Genomic DNA, 17123 nt, shown 5'->3' with positions numbered 1-17123 from the left:
TAGTTTGATTAGTATGTGTCTTAGTGTGTTTCTCCTTTGGTTTATCCTGTATGGGACTCTTTGTGCCTCTTGGACTTGATTGACTATTTCCTTTTCCATGTTGGGGAAATGTTCATCTATAATCTCTTCAAAAATTTTCTCATACCCTTTCTTTTTCTCTTCTTCTGAGACCCATATATTTTGAATGTTGGTGCATTTGATACTGTCCCAGAATTCTCTGAGACTATCCTCAGTTCTTTTCGTTCTTTTTACTTTTTCTGCTCTTCAGAAGTTATTTCCATGATTTTATCTTCCAGCTCACTGATTTGTTCTTCTCCTTCAGATATTCTGTTTTAGATTCCTTCTGCTGCTGCTGCTAAGTCGCTTCAGTCGTGTCCGACTCTGTGTGACCCCATAGATGGCAGCCCACTAGGCTCCTCTGTCCTTGGGATTCTCCAGACAAGAATACTGGAGTGGGTTGCCATTTCCTTCTCCAATGCATGAAAGTGAAAAGTGAAAGTGAAGTCGCTCAGTCATGCCCGACTCTTAGCGACCTCATGGACTGCAGCCTACCAGGCTCCTCGGTCCATGGGATTTTCCAGGCAAGAGTACTGGAGTAGGTTGCCATTGCCTTCTCCATTAATTCCTTCTAGAGTATTTTTAATTTCAGTACATGTGTTGTTTGTCTCTATATGGTTATTCTTTAATTCTTCTGGGTCTTTGTTAATTGATTCTTGCATTTTCTCCTTTCTGTTTTCAAGAATTTTTATCATCTTTTCTATCATTATACTGAATCCTTTTTCAGGTAGTTTGTGTATTTCCTGTTCATTTATTTGGACTTCTGTGTTTCTAGTTTGTTCCTTCATTTGTGCAGTATTTCTCTGCCTTTTCATTATTTTTTTAAAGCTTATTGTGTTTGAGGTCTTCTTTCCCCAGTCTTCAAGGTTGAATTATTTCTTCCTTTTGGTTTCTGCCCTCCTAAGGTTGGTCCAGTGGTTTGTGTAAGCTTCATATAGGGTGAGATTTATGATGAATTTTTTTTTTTTTTTTTTTTTTTTTCCTCTGATGGGCAAGGCTGAGTGAGGTGGTAATCCTGTCTACTGATGATTAGGTTTGTTTTTTGTTTGTTTGTTTGTTGTTTGGGTGAGGCATCTTGCACAGGGTGGTTGGAATGATTAGGTTTGTTTTTTGTTTGTTTGTTTGTTGTTTGGGTGAGGCATCTTGCATAGGGTGGTTGGAAGATGCCCGTTCTTGTATTCAAGTGGTTTCATTTGTGGAAGTTCTAACTATTTGGTACTTCCTAGGGTTAGTTCTCTGGTAGTCTAGGGTCTTGGAGTTAGTGCTCCCACTCTAAAGGCTCAGGGCTTGATCTCTTAGCTGGAGGTCTTCTGGAATCTGAGACTGAGCCACATGAGTTTTTTGCCAAGTTTGTTTTTGTTGTCCTGGTTTCCAGCATGCTGGGCTTCTTGTCAATTCCACTGTGCTGGATTTCTTTTGTGTTTGGCTTCTATAGCATGAGCTTTTGTCAAATTTGGCTTCTGCCATGCTTGGTCTCTGCCTTGCAGGTGCTGAGCTGAGGTTATTTCAGCCAGGTTACATCCAGGTCACGGCACCAGATATATTAGGGGAGTGTATAATTTCTTCAGTTCTGTATTGCAGCAGCAAAGATTTGAAACAGCAGACCAGTGTTAACAGCTTGGTTACAGCTCAGAGAGCACACTGTTACTTTTTCAAGCATCAGAACCTTCTGGTTTAGTTTCTTTTTGCTGCTCGCATCTCTTCAGATTTTCCACTGTTGACTTATCACTGTGGAAATTCTGCCATCCCACTGCCTGAGCCCGCCCACCAGCCCGCAGCACCTCCCCAGGGTTGCCAGGCCCACACATCTCTTTTTGAGATCTTGGGTCTTCTTTACTTTCATTACTCTAAATTTTTTTTTAATATAAATTTCTTGTCTCCCTTTATTTAGTTGTTCTAGTAGGTTTTTATTTTTGTCCTTCACCTACAAGGTTGAAGGTATCTGTAAGCTGAGATATTCTTTAAAATATGACACTATTAATTAATACTAGTTGATTAATAGTGGAAATACATAATATTGTGTGTGCTTGTAAGATTGAAAATTTGGATGCATTTTTTTCCCTTTCTGTTTCAACAGGGAAAGTAAATCTCTAGTAATGAAATTGAAAGTTTTTTAAATAATTAATTCTCTTTGGAGAGATAGACTGAAATGCAAATAATTTGCTTAGTCTTGTTTTGAATTGATTTTTAATGAAGTTGTTAGCTGGTATACTTTATGTCATTTTTTTATTAGGACCTTTTCAGGAAAATTCTGTTTTTGTCATAGAATGCAGTTGGGTGTATATTTAATAAAAGTTCATGGGAATAACTTCTTTTGAAGAGTAGAAGTGAAAATCATTTGAGGGCTGTTAATTGAAAGAATAGAAGTTACGTGGAATACCATTATGGTAGATAATTCAACAAGTTCATTCTGTCATTTAATTGCTTTCAAGATTTGGTAGGGTCTTTACTCTTTTTTTGTACCTTAAGCCTATATAGTCTTTGTCAGTATACTTCAGTTATGGTTTGAAGGGGACAAGATGTGGAATTTCAGTCTCCTTCTGCTATGATAGAATTGCCATTCTTTTTTTTTTTTAATTTTTTATTGTAGCATAGTTGATTAACAATGTTGTGTTAGTTTCTAGTGTAGAGCAGACTGATTCAGTTTATACATATACATGTGTCAATTCTTTTTGAAATTCTTTTCTGATTTAGTTTATTACCGAGTATTTAACAGAGTTCCCTATGCTATACAGTAGTTCCTTGTTGATTATCTGTTTTAAAAGTAGTGCATATATGTCAGTCCCAAGCTCCCAATCTATCCCTTCTGCCTGCTTTTCCCTACTGGTAACTGTAAGCTTGTTCTCTAAGTCTGTGAATCTGTTTCTGTTTTGTAAATAAATTTGTTGGTGCCCCCCCCCATTTTTTTTTTTTTTGGATTCCACATATAAGCAGTATTACATGTATTGTTCTTTCAGTGTCTAACTTATTTCACTCAGTATGACATTCTCTAGGTCTATCTGTTTTGCTGCAAATTGCATTTTTTTTAAATTGCTAAGTGATGTTCTACTCTATATGTGTATCATATGGTCTTATCCATGCTTTTGTTGATGGACATTTAGGTTACTTCCATGTCTTTGCTTTGTAAATAGTGGTGCAGGGTATATTGGGGTACATGTGTCTTTTTGAATTATGGTTTTCTCAGGGTATATGCCCAGTAGTGGGATTGCTGGCTCATATGGTGATTCTGTTTTTGGTTTTTAGAGGAATCTCCATACTTTTCTCCATAGTGGCTATATCAATTTACATTCCCACCAACAGTGCCTGCACTCTCTCCAGCTTTTACTGTTTGCAGATTTTTTGATAATAGCTATTTTGACTAGTGTAAGGTGACATCTCATTGTAGTTTTGATTTACATTTTTCTAGTAATTAGCTGTGTTCAGCATCTTTTCAAATGTGCCTCTTTACCATCTGTATGTCTTCTTTGGAGAAATGTCTGTTTAACTCATCTACCGTTTTTTGATTTTGTTTGTGTGTGTGTTTTAATACTGAGCCACATGAGCTGTTTGTAAATTTTGGAGATTAATCCCTTACTGGTTTCATTGTTTGCAAATATTTTCTCCCATTCTATTGGTTGTCTTTTCATATTACTCTGGGAGACAGCCTCAGGAAGATAGTACTGTGATTTACTTTAAAGAGTGTTCTGCCTATGGTTTCCTCTAAGTCTTTTTATAGAATCTGGTCTTACATTTATGTTTTTAGTCGTGTTGAGTTTATTTTTGTGTATGGTGGTAAAGAATGTTCCAGTTTCCTTGTTTTACATGTAGCTGTTCTGTTTTCTTCGGAATATTTTTTGAAGAGAGCATCTTCCTTCCCTTATAGTCTTGCCCCCGTTGTAATAGATTAATTGGCCATAGGTGTGTGGGTTTATTTGTGGATTTTGTATCCTGTTCCATTGATCTGTTCTATTTTTATGCCAGTACCATTTTTTGATGTCTGTAGCTTTGTAGTGTAGTCTGAAGTCAGGGATTCTGATTCCTCCAGCACCATTTTTCTTTCTCCAGATTCATTTTGCTTTTCAAGGTCTTTTGTGTTTCCATACAAATAATTTTCTCTTCTTTTTGTTCTAAAAAAATGCCATTGGTAATTTGGTAGGAATTGCATTCAATCTTTATAGATTGACTTATGCAGTATTGTCATTTTGACAGTATTGATTCTTTCAAACCAAGAATGTGGTATATCTTCTCATCTGTTTGTATAATCTTTGATTTCTTTGATCATTGTCTTGTTTTTGAACTGTACATCTATTGTCTCCTTAGGTTGCTTTATTCCTGCATGTTTGTTTCTTTTTCATGTGTTGATGAGATCGTTTCTTTAATTTCTCTTTCTGGTCTTTTGTTTTTAGTGTGTAGATGTATAACAAATTTCTGTGTTTTAATTTTGTATACTCTAACTTTACCGATCATTGATGAACTCTACAAGTTTTCTGGTAGCATCTTTAAGATTTTCTATGTATAGTACCATGTCATCTGCAAACAGTGGCAGTTTAATTTCTTCTTTTCCAGTCTGGATTTCTTTCATTTCTTTTTCTTCTTCAATTTCGGTGGCTTGGATTTCCAAAACCGTGTTGAATGAAAGTGGCAAAAGTGGACATCCTTGTCTTGTTACTCATCTCAGAGGAGATGCTTTCAGCTTTGCACTCGTAAGCGTAATGTTAGCTGTAGCTTTGTCATAATTGGCTTTTATTATATTCAGACATGTTTCATCCATGCCCACTTTCTGGAAGGTTTTCTTGTTTTTTTAACATAAATGGGTGTTGAATTTTGTCAAAAGCTTTTTCTGTGCCTGTTGATATGTCTGTATGGTTTTTGTTCTTAAGTTTGTTGCTGTATCACTGATTAATGTGAAAATATTGAAAAATTTTTGTATCCCTGGGAGAAATCCCACTTGGTCATGGTGTATGACCCTTTTAATATTTTGTTGGATTGAGCTTGCTAGTATTTTGTTGAGGACTTTTGCGTCTATGTTAATCAGTGATATTGGCCCATAATTTTCTCCTTTTCTGTAGTCATCTGTGTTTCATTTTGGCATGATGGTTGTGGTGGCTTCATAGAATGACTTTGGGACTGTTCCTTTGCAGTTTTTCAAAATAGTTTTAGAAGAATGATGTTAACTCTTTTCTAAATGTAGATATTAACTCTTCTCTAAATGTTTGGTAGAATTTGCCTATGAAGCCATTTGTTGCTGAGTTTTGTTTGTTGGAAGATTTTTTATCATAATTTCAATTCATTACTTGTAATTAGTCTGTTCATATTTCCATTTCTACGATGGAAGAAGATTCTTGGGAGATTGTACCTTTCTAAGAATGTCTTCATTTCCTCTATCTTGTCCATATTATTGACATCTAGTTGCTTGAGACAGTCTCTTATGAGCATTTTAATTTTTGTGGTACATTGTAACTTCTTCTTTTTTATTTCTAATTTTATCGATTTGAACCCACTCCCTCTTTTTCTTGATGCATCTGGCTAAAGATTTATCAATTTTGTTTTCAAAGAACCAGGTTTTAGTTTTATTGATCTTTAATTTTTTAAAATTTTCATTTCTGCCCTGATCTCTATTATTTCTCTCCTTCTACTAACTTTGAGTTTTGTTTGTTCCTCTTTTTCTGGTTGTTTTCATTGTAAGGTTAGGTTGTTTATTTGTGGTTTTTCCTTTTTCCTGCTGTAAGATTGTATTATCTTAAACTTCTCTCTTTAGAACTTCTTTTCTCACATCACACATATTTTGAATGGTTGAGCTTCATTTTCCTTTGTCTCTAGATATTTTTATTTCCTGTTTTATTTCTTCATTGATCCATTGGTTGTTTAGCAACATATTGTTTAGCCTCCACGTATTTATGTTTTTTAGATTTTTTTTCTTGTGTTAATGTCCAATCTTATAGTGTTGTAAGAAAAGATGCTTGATACGATTTTAGTTTCGTTAAGTTTACTGAGGCTTGATTTGTGATCCACGATGTGATCTCTTCTGGGGCATGTTCTTATGCAATTGAGAAGAAAATATATTCTACTGCTTTTGGATGCAGTTCTCTATAAATACCAGTTAAGTCTATGCAGTGTAATCTGTCGTTTAAGGCTTGTATTTCTTTTTGATCTTCTGTCTGGATGATCTGTTAATTGAGGAAAGAGTTAAAGTTTCCTAGTATTGTTGTTTTATCGATTTCTTCTTTTATGACTGTTAGAATTTGTATTATTGGGGTGCTCCTACAGTAGGTACATGTATATTTATATTGATCATTATGTAGTGTCCTTTCTTGTCTCTTGTAACAGTCTGTAATTTAAAGTCTGTTTTGTCTGATATGAGTATTGCTATTCGAGCTTTCTTTTGATTACCATTTACATGGAATACCTGTTTCCATCTTCTTGCTTTCAGTTTGTATATGTTCCTAGATCTGAAGTAGGTCTTTGTAGACAGCATATATACTGATCTGTTTTTCAACCAGTCTTTGTTTTGGTTGGAGTATTTATCCCATTAACATTTAAGATAATTATTGATACATGTTTCCTGTTGTTATTGTTTTTCAGTCACTAAGTTGTGTCTGACTCTTGCAACCCCATGGACAGTATAGCACTCCAGGGACCTCTGTCCTCCACTGTCTCCCAGAGTTTGCTCAAATTCTTGTTCATTGAATTGGTGGTGCTATCTAACAATCTCATCCTCAGCTACCACCTTCCTTTTTTACCTTCAATATTTTCCAGCATCAGAGTCTTTTCCAATGAGTCAACTCTTTGCATCAGGTGGCCAAAGTATTGGAGCCTCATGCTGTTGAAAATCTGAGCCATAACTGCCACCCCCTAACCCCCCTGTCCCTGGGAGACCCTCTAATATTAATAGGGACATCTGGTCCAGTCTCTTATGAGGTCACTGTTTCTTCTCCTCTGTCCTGGTATGCATGAGACCCCGAGTGCTCCCTTTAAAAGTGGAATTTCTGTTTCCCACAGTACTGTTAAATCATTGAAGATTTGTCTTCAAAACAAAATTTCGTGGGGTCTCCTCCTCCCATTGCCAGACCTGCAGGCTGGGAAGCCTGATTAATGACTCAGGACTTTCACTCCTATTGGAGAACTTCAGTAGTATAATTTTTCTTACACTTTGTGGGTTGGCCCACCCAGCGGGTATGGGATTTGATTTTATTGCTTCTGCGCCTCTCGTTCCATCTCATTGTAGCTTCTTTGTCTTTGGGTTTAGGGTGTCTTTTTTGGTAGATTTCAGCATTTTTTTGGTCAATCGTTCTTCAGCAATTACTTGTGATCTCAAAATTTCTGTAATAAGGGTTGAGCCCACTTCTTTCTACTCTGCCATGTTGTTGACAAGCCAGGATTTTTAAATTGAAAAAACATTTGTTAAATATAACATCTGCTCTTAGGTAATGGGCACTCTCATACAGCGCCTGTTTGAACCATTGGTGTTTTGTCATCTTTTATATTATCTAAATGAAAGCTTAATTTGAAGTTTGCTTCTGTGATTATTTTAAAAGTTAAGTAAACTTTGGATATTTTTTCCCACCTTTTCCCTGAAAAGATTATGATCACTTTACATTATAGTAGATAATGAAAGTTCAGGATGCTTTAGATAATCCATAATATTATGTGAAAATAAAATCATTTTATGCTTTTTTTGGCTATTAAATATAAGCATTCAGTATTTTTTTCAATATTTTCAGTTGTTACCTCTAAAACTTTATATAGGATGAAGATCAGGAAGAAGTGATCCTTGTCAGAACAGATCATTCCGGAAGAGTCTGGCCTGTAAACACACCAGGAAAACAAGAAGGAAGAAGGAAAAGACAGAATGTATGTTTAACATATATCTTTTGTTTATTACTTTAGAATTCCTTTTTTCCCCTTTGTATCAGATTTACAGTTAATCCTTTAACCACCTGAGTTTGAATTGCTCAGGTCCACTTATACACAGAACTTTTTCAATAAATTACATACTGTAGTACTACATATCTGTGGTGGTTTGAACCTGTGGATATGGAGTATAGTTAAAGGATCAACTATAATCTGATACAAAGGGGAAAAGAGGAATTCACTGCCCCTAACCTTTGCATTGTTCAAGGGTCAACTGTCCTTTGAAATATTTTTAGACATGTAGTTCAATAATGCAAACGCTGTTGGTCTTTCATTGCTCAGTAGTATATGACTCTTTGTAGCCTCATGTACTGTAGCCTGCCAGGCTCCTCTGTCCATGGCATTTCCCAGGCAAGAATATTGGAGTGGGTTGCTGTTTCCTTTTCCAGGGGATCTTAACAACCTAGGAATCAAACCCGCATCTCCTACATTGGCAGGCGGATTCTTTACCCCTGAGCCACCAGGGAAGCCCAATGCAAACATTAAAAGGCAGTAAATAGTGATATTACTTCTAATTATATCCCTTTGCCTTTTACAAAATGTTATCTAATTCAACAGCAGATGTGAACATTGAATTTTTAAGGAAGTCTTAATTTTAACGTTTATTTCTTTGACATTGTTTCTAGCTTCTTTTTACATACTCATCATAGCTCTTAGGGAAAACCTTAGTCCCATACATCTCTTATCTGTGTTTGATCCTTTATAAACCTAATTTTGTTTTCTGCCTTCTAGCTGCTGCGGTTAATTTATAGCACTGCCTTGAGGCTCTTAAAATGGCAAAAACAACATATTCAATTTTCTCAAGTTAGATTTTTTGTTTCAAATTTGAAAGATCTTATAAGCAGTAATTAAGTACACAAAAGAGTCATTTAGAATCTTTCTGTCAAATGTTTATAATCTGCCTGTTGAGTGCAAATAGAAATGGGATAGACACCTCTTCTGATGAAATGGGAAGTATTCGGGTTTTGCAAGAAAGATGTCATAGGAAAATAGTAAAGGTTTGAATTGTATGAGATGACAGAACTGGCTTGGGGTTCATAGACCCATTGCCAGATGGCATTCAGTCGTGTTCTTGAATTGCTTACTATTGAGTAATCTAGGTACAGGAGTAAAGAGGTAGACACATTCATTTGGCACTGAGGTTTGCTTTTTGAGTATAATGAAGGATAAGGGGACCAGAAAGAGATTTGCATCCAAGGAGTGATTGAAGTCATAGAACGTGAGATACAAGGTTGTGAAGATGAGAATGGTAACATGGGCATAAAATAAGAGGGTGGTTCCAAAGAAGTTGAACAGCAGGATTTATTTGGATAAGGGAATTTGAGATCAGTGTTGAGGAGATTTGATTTGGTAGGTAATACATAGCACTTTTCTTTTCCACTGATAGGTATGGAACCAACTGAAAGGAAAACCCGGAATTGTTTAGATGAGAGTCAGAATATCAGCTTTGCTTCTGATACAGCTGTTTGAAGTAGATTTGCTTAAAACCTCACTTTTGTTTTTGATATACTTTCTCAATCTCTGGATAACTCCTAACTTAACTCTACAATGATAGGGATTTTTTACTACAAGGAGGGGAGAGAAAGCATAAAGCAATTCTGCCCTTTGCCTAGAACTCAGAAATCAGATACTTTCATGCTTCCATCCCTTGGGAAGAGGAAGGTAATGGTACAGAAGAGGTAGGGAGTGTCATTTTAATGGAAGTTCTTCCACATGGATGCAGACAGAATAGAAAGAAACTAGAAGGGAAGATTATGATATATATTGGGATTTTTACTTTTAATGTCAGATTTATAGGTAGTTTATTAAAATACTTCAGACTTGTGTTTTCACTAAACTTACAGTGTTCATTTTGTCATAGGTTTCAACTCATGAGGAAAAAGAAAGGGTCAGATACTTTCATGATGATGATAACTTAAGCCTAAATGATTTAGTCAAGAATGAAAAGATGGGAACAGCAGAAAGTCACAACAAACTTTTTATGAGAATGACATCTAAGGTAAGATATATTGCTGGGATACCTTTGAATTTTGAGAAATTCCGTCTATTCAGTCTACAGTGATGTACTTTGCAGAGATAGCTGGTTCTCTCTAAACTTTGTTTTATTAAATTAAATCCTTTCTAAGACACATTAGAAACCTGCATTTTAGAATTGATGTGATTGGGCAGTATATTTTAGGGATTTAGTTTTTTTAAAAATAAGAATTCTGGGTTAATTTTATAATGTATTCTATGAAAATGTTAATTATATATTTGCTCTACCATTTAAGAGAACATTTGGGGCAAGACTTTTAATGTTGACAACATACTTGCTAGTTAGATTACCAGTCTGTTTTGTCTTGATGTTTCATCGGTTCTTCATAATTATGCCACAGGTGTATAATTAAAGTAATATATAAAAAATATTATAAAGAAGACATCTTGGAATAACCTTAAGTCTATTCATATAAAAATTTTATATTCTTTTTTTAAAGTATATCATGTTTCATGGGTAGTAGGATGAATTTTTTAATTTCAAATAATTATCTTTGTTGCAAACGCTTCATTGCATTTCCTTTCAAACACTGCCATTAACACTTGTTATCAAAGAGACATTTATTTATTTATTTATTTTTGAATTTTATTTTATTTTACTTTTTAACTTTACAATATTGTATTGGTTTTGCCATACATCAACATGAATCCACCACAGGTATACACGTGTTCCCCATCCTGAACCCTCCTAGCTCCTCCCTTCCCGTACCATCCCTCTGGGTCGTCCCAGTGCACCAGCCCCAAGCACCCAGTATCGTGCATCGAACCTGGGCTGGCGACTCATTTCATATATGATATTATACATGTTTCAATGCCATTCTCCCAAATTATCCCACCCTCTCCCTCTCCCACGGAGTCCAAAAGACTGTTCTATACATCAGTGTCCAAAGAGACATTTAAATTAGGGTTTGACTCCACTGGGAAAATTTATCTCACTGTATTTACAAGTGAAGTTTTATTGGAACACATCTATGTTCATTTTATTTCCATGTAGTCTGAGGCTATTTTCGTTTTGTAACAGCTTCATTGACATGTAATCTAAGGTTGTTTTCACTTTACATGTAGTCTAGGGCTGTTTTCACTTTATAACAGCTGAGCTGAGTAGTTGAGACAGAGACTTTGTAGCCCACAAGACTGAAAATATTTACTGTTTGGCACTTGATTGAACAAATTGCCATCCTTGCTTATGATGCTATTGGTGATGGGAACTTGAACCTAGGTATCTGAGGAATAGGAGGGAGACTTTTTACTGTATACCTTATTAGACTTTTCTTTTTAGCTATATGAATGTTTTACCTGATGGAAAAAATTAACTTAATGAAAACTAGAACAAAGGCAATCAAGATATCAGTGTGTATATATGTGTGTCAGAGGGAGTAAAAAATACTTTGATTTAAATAGAAATGTTTATTATCACCAAGAATTATATGGGAACTTAACTTTAGCCTATTAGGTTAATTTTTCTTCTCTTTATTTTGGGGGAAATACTAGAAATCTTCTAGGGTCTGGAAATTCACTGCAGATAGAAGGACATATTTTTATGGAAGTTTCCTTCTCAGAAATTTAGAAGTCTGAATGAAATATAGTTTTAGTAATTTTATTATAATCCATTCACATTTATACAGAAAATAAAACAAAACCTTGTTAGAATTTTTAATTAAAAATAAATCACTTATTAATTTTAAAAGGTATTTATTGGGCATCTAATTTGTGCTGGATACCATTTTAGGTGCTGGGTATAGTGAAGTAATAAAGTTCCCCAACCCCAAGGAGCTTATATTTCTAGTAGATGAGATATAAAATGAACAAATGCATGATATAAAAATTACATAACATTAAAAAATTACATAACATAAATACTGTGTCACAAAATAGAAAATATTTTTGTAGAGAGTAAAACAAGATAAAAGGAGATAGGATGGTGTTTTCAGTAGAATGCTGAAGGAAGACCTGTCTGTAAAGGTGATATTTCAGCAGACTTCTGAACAAAGTGAAGGGGAGTGATCTGTATAAAAATCTGGGGGAAGACCATGCAGCAGAAACAACAAATGCAGTTGATCTGAAGAAGAGATAAATACTATAAGCTTTAAAAAACAGCAGGATGACACATGTGACTCTGAATAGAGGAGAAATGAAAAGAGGTATAGAAGAGGAAATGGTCAGACCATGTCAGGTCTTGGGGCCAAGGTGTGAGAGCTTCTGCTTTTGTTTTACTTATTTATTTCTAAAAGTTGCTTTCCCATTCTGCCTTACACCTACTCTTTCTTTCTTTTTTTTTTTTTCCCAGCTGTGCTGGGTCTTCATTCTCCACAGGCTTTTCTCTAGTCGTGGGAAGTGAGGGCTGCTCTCTAGTTGCAGTATGTGGGTTTCTTTTGTTGCAGAGCATGGGCTCTAGGGTGCATGGGCTTCAGTAGTTGCAGCACATGAGCTCAGTGGTTGAGGCTCTTGGACTTTAGAGCACAGGCTCAATAGTTGTGGCACATGGACTTAGTTGCCCCATGGCACGTGGGATCTTCCTGGACAATGGATCAAACCCATGTCTCCTGTGTTGGCAGGCAAATTTTACCACTGAGCCACCAGGGAAGCCCTTGTTTGTTTTAAATGATAGGGAACCATTTGAAGGTTTTTAGTAGGACAGTATCATGACCTCATTTTGTGTTTTATTGTTGTCCCGTAGCTTCCCTTGTGGCTCAGGTGGTAAAGAATCTGCCTGCAATCTGGAAGACCAAGGGTTTGATCCCTGGGTTGGGAAGATCCCCTGGAGAAGGGAACGGCTACCCACTCCAGTATTCTGGCCTGGAGAATTCCGTGGGCTGTATAGTCCATGGGGTCACAAAGAGTTCGACACAACTGAGCGACTTTCACTTTCACATAGCTCTTAAATATTCTCTCTTGGCTCTTTTTGTTTGTTTGTTTTTGTTCTCTCTGCTTTTCAGTTGTGGAAGTTTTTGTTGTCATATCCTCAAGCTCAGGGATTTTTTTCTTTAGCCTTGTCCAATTATTAATGAATCCATCAAAGGCATTTGTCATTTCTGTTACAGTGTTTTTCATCTCCAGCATCTAGTTTTTTTGTTTTTTTGGGTTTTTTTGGTTCTTTTCTTAGAATTTCCATATCTCTGCTTACATTATGCATGTGCTTAGTCACTCAGTCATGTCCAGCTCTTTGGACTGCAATGTGACAGTCTCCTCTGTCTTTAGAATTTTTCAGGCAAGAATACTGGAGTGGGTTGGCACTTCCCTTCTCCAGGGGATCTTCCTGGCCCAGAGATCGTAGGTACATGTACTGTGTCTTTGCTTACATTATCCATCTGTTTTTGCTGAGCCTGTGCTGCTGGACTGTGAATTTCACCAGTACTTCACAGGTTTTTCTCCGCTTAGTTGGAATAGAATAGAGTGGCTAGAAGGGGCTGGATTTGAATGTTTCCCTTCTTTCAGGTAGATTAGGCTCTGCTAAAACTCCAGCAGGTTAAACTCTGGTGTGGCAATTTCTGCTGAAGGGCTGGCCTTGTTAAGAAGAAAAGAATGCCTTGGTACATTTCAGGGTGTTTCCTTTTCCCTTCCCCTTGTTGAAAGTCACAGAGGACTTTTCTCTGATATTTACTCTGCAGACCTGGTAGAGCTCCAAGAGATAAAATTCACAAAATTTTGAGGGGGCCCTTTATGACTGGATTCCCCTGGGATTGTTAACTTGCATATTTGTCTACACTGAGCCTCCTGAAATTTATCAACTGCAGTTTAGATTTTCCTATCCTGGCACTGGTTCTCGCAGAACCACTGGTTTTTCACAAATAAATTGAATTAGGATTCTTTGTATCAACCTGATTGTTTCTCCAATTTTGGGGGCAATTACTTCCCTGAGTCTAAAAAGTGCTGTCGAGTTTTCAGTTTGTTCACCTTTGTACTTGTTGTTGGGATAGCGTGGCAACTTCCTAGCCCCTGAAATGCCAGTCTGGAGACTGCTGGTTTATGTTTTGAAAGATTTTTCTGGTGACTCTTTTGAGAATGTAATGTAGATAGGCAAGAATGGAAGCAGGGAGAATGTTTAGGAGGATAATTTCCTTAATTCAGATAGAGGCTTGGGTTAGGTTGGTAAACTGATGAAAAGCAATAAGATTTGGGGCAATGCTGGTGCCATTCATTGTAACAGAAAAACTTTGGCAGGCAAAAAATCTTTCAGGAGGTGGGAGATGAAGAATACTATTATTAACACATTAAGTATGCCCATTAGTCATTCACATGATGGTGTGGAATGACTGTGCACAGAGCTCTGGGTATATCTTGGTTCTCCCATATAGATATAGATGCTGTTAACAGGGACTTAAGAAATTATTTATGAGGAGGATCTGAAGATGGAGCTGAGCACTATCTGAAAGAAGGAAAAAGATTCAACAAAGGGGATTGAGAAGGTTTGACCAGTGAGGTAGAAGGAAAACAGCATGTGATGTTTCAGCATCCAGAGGAGACAAGAAAGATGTTGTGAATAACTGTTACCTATTTCTGAGAGACAGTAGCATTTTCATAGATAGAAAAATGAGTATTCACTTGGCACTGGGAATGTTTCTCGTGACTTTTTTTTTTCCCACCATGTCATGCAGCTTGTAAGATCTTAGTTCCCCAAGCAGGGATTGAACCTGGGCCATGGCAGTGAAAGTCCTGCATCTTAACCATTGGCCCACCAGCAAACTCCCTTTGTGATTTTGATAAGTGTGGTTTCCTTAGTCTGCTAAACAGAAAAGCTTGATTATGATGTGTTCAAAAGTGAATGTAAGAACAGTTGGTGAAGAGATAATCTTAGAAAGGATCTGGTTACTGTCTATCAGTAGGTAAGGCACAGATACAGCTAGGTTTGTAAATGTGGAATAGCAAATGAACTAGTTTTCCTCTTACTGCCTCTGTTAGTTGAATAAAAGGACTCAGGTATCCCCTGAGAGTGATGATGTAGAAGGGGTGTTAATTCCAACAAGTACTGCTCCCAATTAGATAATTCAATAGAAAACACATAATGTTCCATCAGGTTAGTACAAGACCACATGTTTTGATGACCAGGCAAAAATTGTTACATCTTGACTGGGAAGTTCTGATTCATCCACCATATTCACCAGACATTGCACCTTCAGATTTCCCTTTCTTTTGGTCTTTACAAAATTCTCTTAATGGAAAAAATTTCAATTCCCTGAAAGACTGTAAAAGATACCTGGAACAGTTCATTGTTCATGAAGATAAAAAGTTTGGGGAAGATGGAATTGTGAAGTTGCCAGGAAAGCAGCAGAAGATAGTGGAAAAACTGGTGAATACATTTTTTCAATAAAGTTCTTGGTGAAGATGAAAATGTATCCCTTGTTAAAACAGAAGGAACTTTTTGGCCAGCCCTATAAACCAGCTTCAGATTAAGAAAGTGAGTAGAAGTAGGAATGGCGAAATTGAGGACAAAATTGGTCAGAGAGCAATATGTGCAAAGCCTGAAGAGAACAGTACTTTGGGGGACTAAAATAGGGGGGCAAAATATAGAGTTTGAGTAGAGATATGATCACATGTGACTGATTCTATGGATCATAACAAACTATGGAAAATTCTTAAAGAAATGGGAATATCAGACCACCTTACCTGCCTCCTGAGAAAACTGTATGCAGGTCAAGAAGCAGCAGAACCAGACATAGAACAACAGACTGGTTCCAAATTGGGAGGAGTACATCAAGGCTGTATATTGTCACCCTGCTTATTTAACTTTTATGCACAGTACATCATGCAAAATGCCTGGCTGGATGAAGCTCAGGCTGGAATCAAGACTGCCGAGAGAAATATCAGTAACCTCAGATATGCAGATGACAGCACCCTAATGGCAGAAAGTGAAGAGGAACTAAAGAGCCTCTTCAATTCAGTCGCTCAGTCGCATCTGACTCTTTGTTATCCCATGGACTGCAGCACACCAGGCTTCCCTGTCCATCACCAACTCCCAGAGCTTACTCAAACTCATGTCCTTTGAGTCGGTGATGCCATCCAACTGTCCCATCCTCTGTTGTCCCCTTCTCCTCCTGCCTTCAATCTTTCTGGCACCAGGGTCTTTTCCAGTGAGTCACCTCTTCGCATCAGGTGGCCAAAGTATTGGAGTTTCAGCTTCAGCATCAGTCCTTCCAATGAATATTCAGGACTGATTTCCTTTAGGATTGGCTGGTTTGATCTCCTTGCAGTCCAAGGGACCCTCAAGAGTCTTTTCCAACACCACAGTTTAAAAGAATCAATTCTTCAGTGCTCAGCTTTCTTTATGGTCCAACTCTCACATCCATACATGACTACTGGAAAAACCATAGCTTTGACTATGAAGACCTTTGTTGGCAAAGTAATATCTTTGCTTTTTAATATGCTGTCTAAATTGGTCATAGCTTTTCTTCCAAGGAGCAAGTGTTTTTGAAATTAATTGCTGCAGTCACCATCTGCAGTGATTTTGGAGCCCAAGAAAATAGTCTGTTACTGTTTCCATTGTTATCCCATCTATTGGCCATGACGTGATGGGAGCAGATGCCATGATCTTTGTTTTTTGAATGTTGAGTTAAAAAATCATCTTGATAAAATTGAAAGAAGAGAGTGAAAAAGTTGGCTTAAAACTCAACCTTTGAAAAACGAAGATCATGGCATTCAGTCCCATCACTGCATGGCAAATAGATGGGGAGAAAATGTAAACAGTGACAGACTTTATTTTTTGGGCTCCAAACTCACTCTGGATGGTGACTGCAGCCTTGACATTAAAAGATGCTTCCTCCTTAGAAGAAAAACTATGACAGACCTAGATGGTGTATTAAAAAGCAGAGGGATCACTGCCAACAAAGGTCCATATAGTCAAAACTATGGTTTTTTCCATTGATTATGTGACATTTGAACCATAAAGAAGGCTGATCACTGAAGAACTGATGCCTTCCAACTGAGGTGTTGGAGAAGACTCTTGAGAATTCCCTGGACAGCAAGGAGATCAAACCAGTCAATCCTAAAGATAATCAACCCTGAATATTCATAGGAAGGACTGATGCTGAAGCTGAAACTCCATTACTTTGGCCACTTGATGGGACGAGCTGACTCAGTGGAAAAGACTGATGCTGGCAAAGATTTACTGGGAAGGGGGCAACATGGATGAGATGGTTGGATGGAAC

At 37.0% G+C, this 17123-nt stretch overlaps 1 protein-coding gene across 2 annotated transcripts in view; it reads left to right on the top strand.

The window, feature by feature from the left end:
* Positions 1-17123, top strand: part of CWF19L2 (CWF19 like cell cycle control factor 2) — a 139982-nt gene that overhangs the window by 75759 nt on the left and 47100 nt on the right. For both annotated transcript variants that reach the window (XM_070384286.1, XM_070384285.1), the window contains exons 11-12: positions 7783-7887; positions 9809-9946. In XM_070384286.1, the coding sequence (XP_070240387.1) occupies positions 7783-7887; positions 9809-9946 (243 nt within the window). The remainder of the gene's footprint in view (positions 1-7782; positions 7888-9808; positions 9947-17123) is intronic.

Source organism: Bos mutus, chromosome 15, assembly GCF_027580195.1.
Source record: "Bos mutus isolate GX-2022 chromosome 15, NWIPB_WYAK_1.1, whole genome shotgun sequence".
NCBI classification, from domain to species: Eukaryota; Metazoa; Chordata; class Mammalia; order Artiodactyla; family Bovidae; genus Bos; species Bos mutus.
Note: the sequence above shows the minus strand (reverse complement) of the source record. Positions and strands in the feature narration are given on the sequence as shown.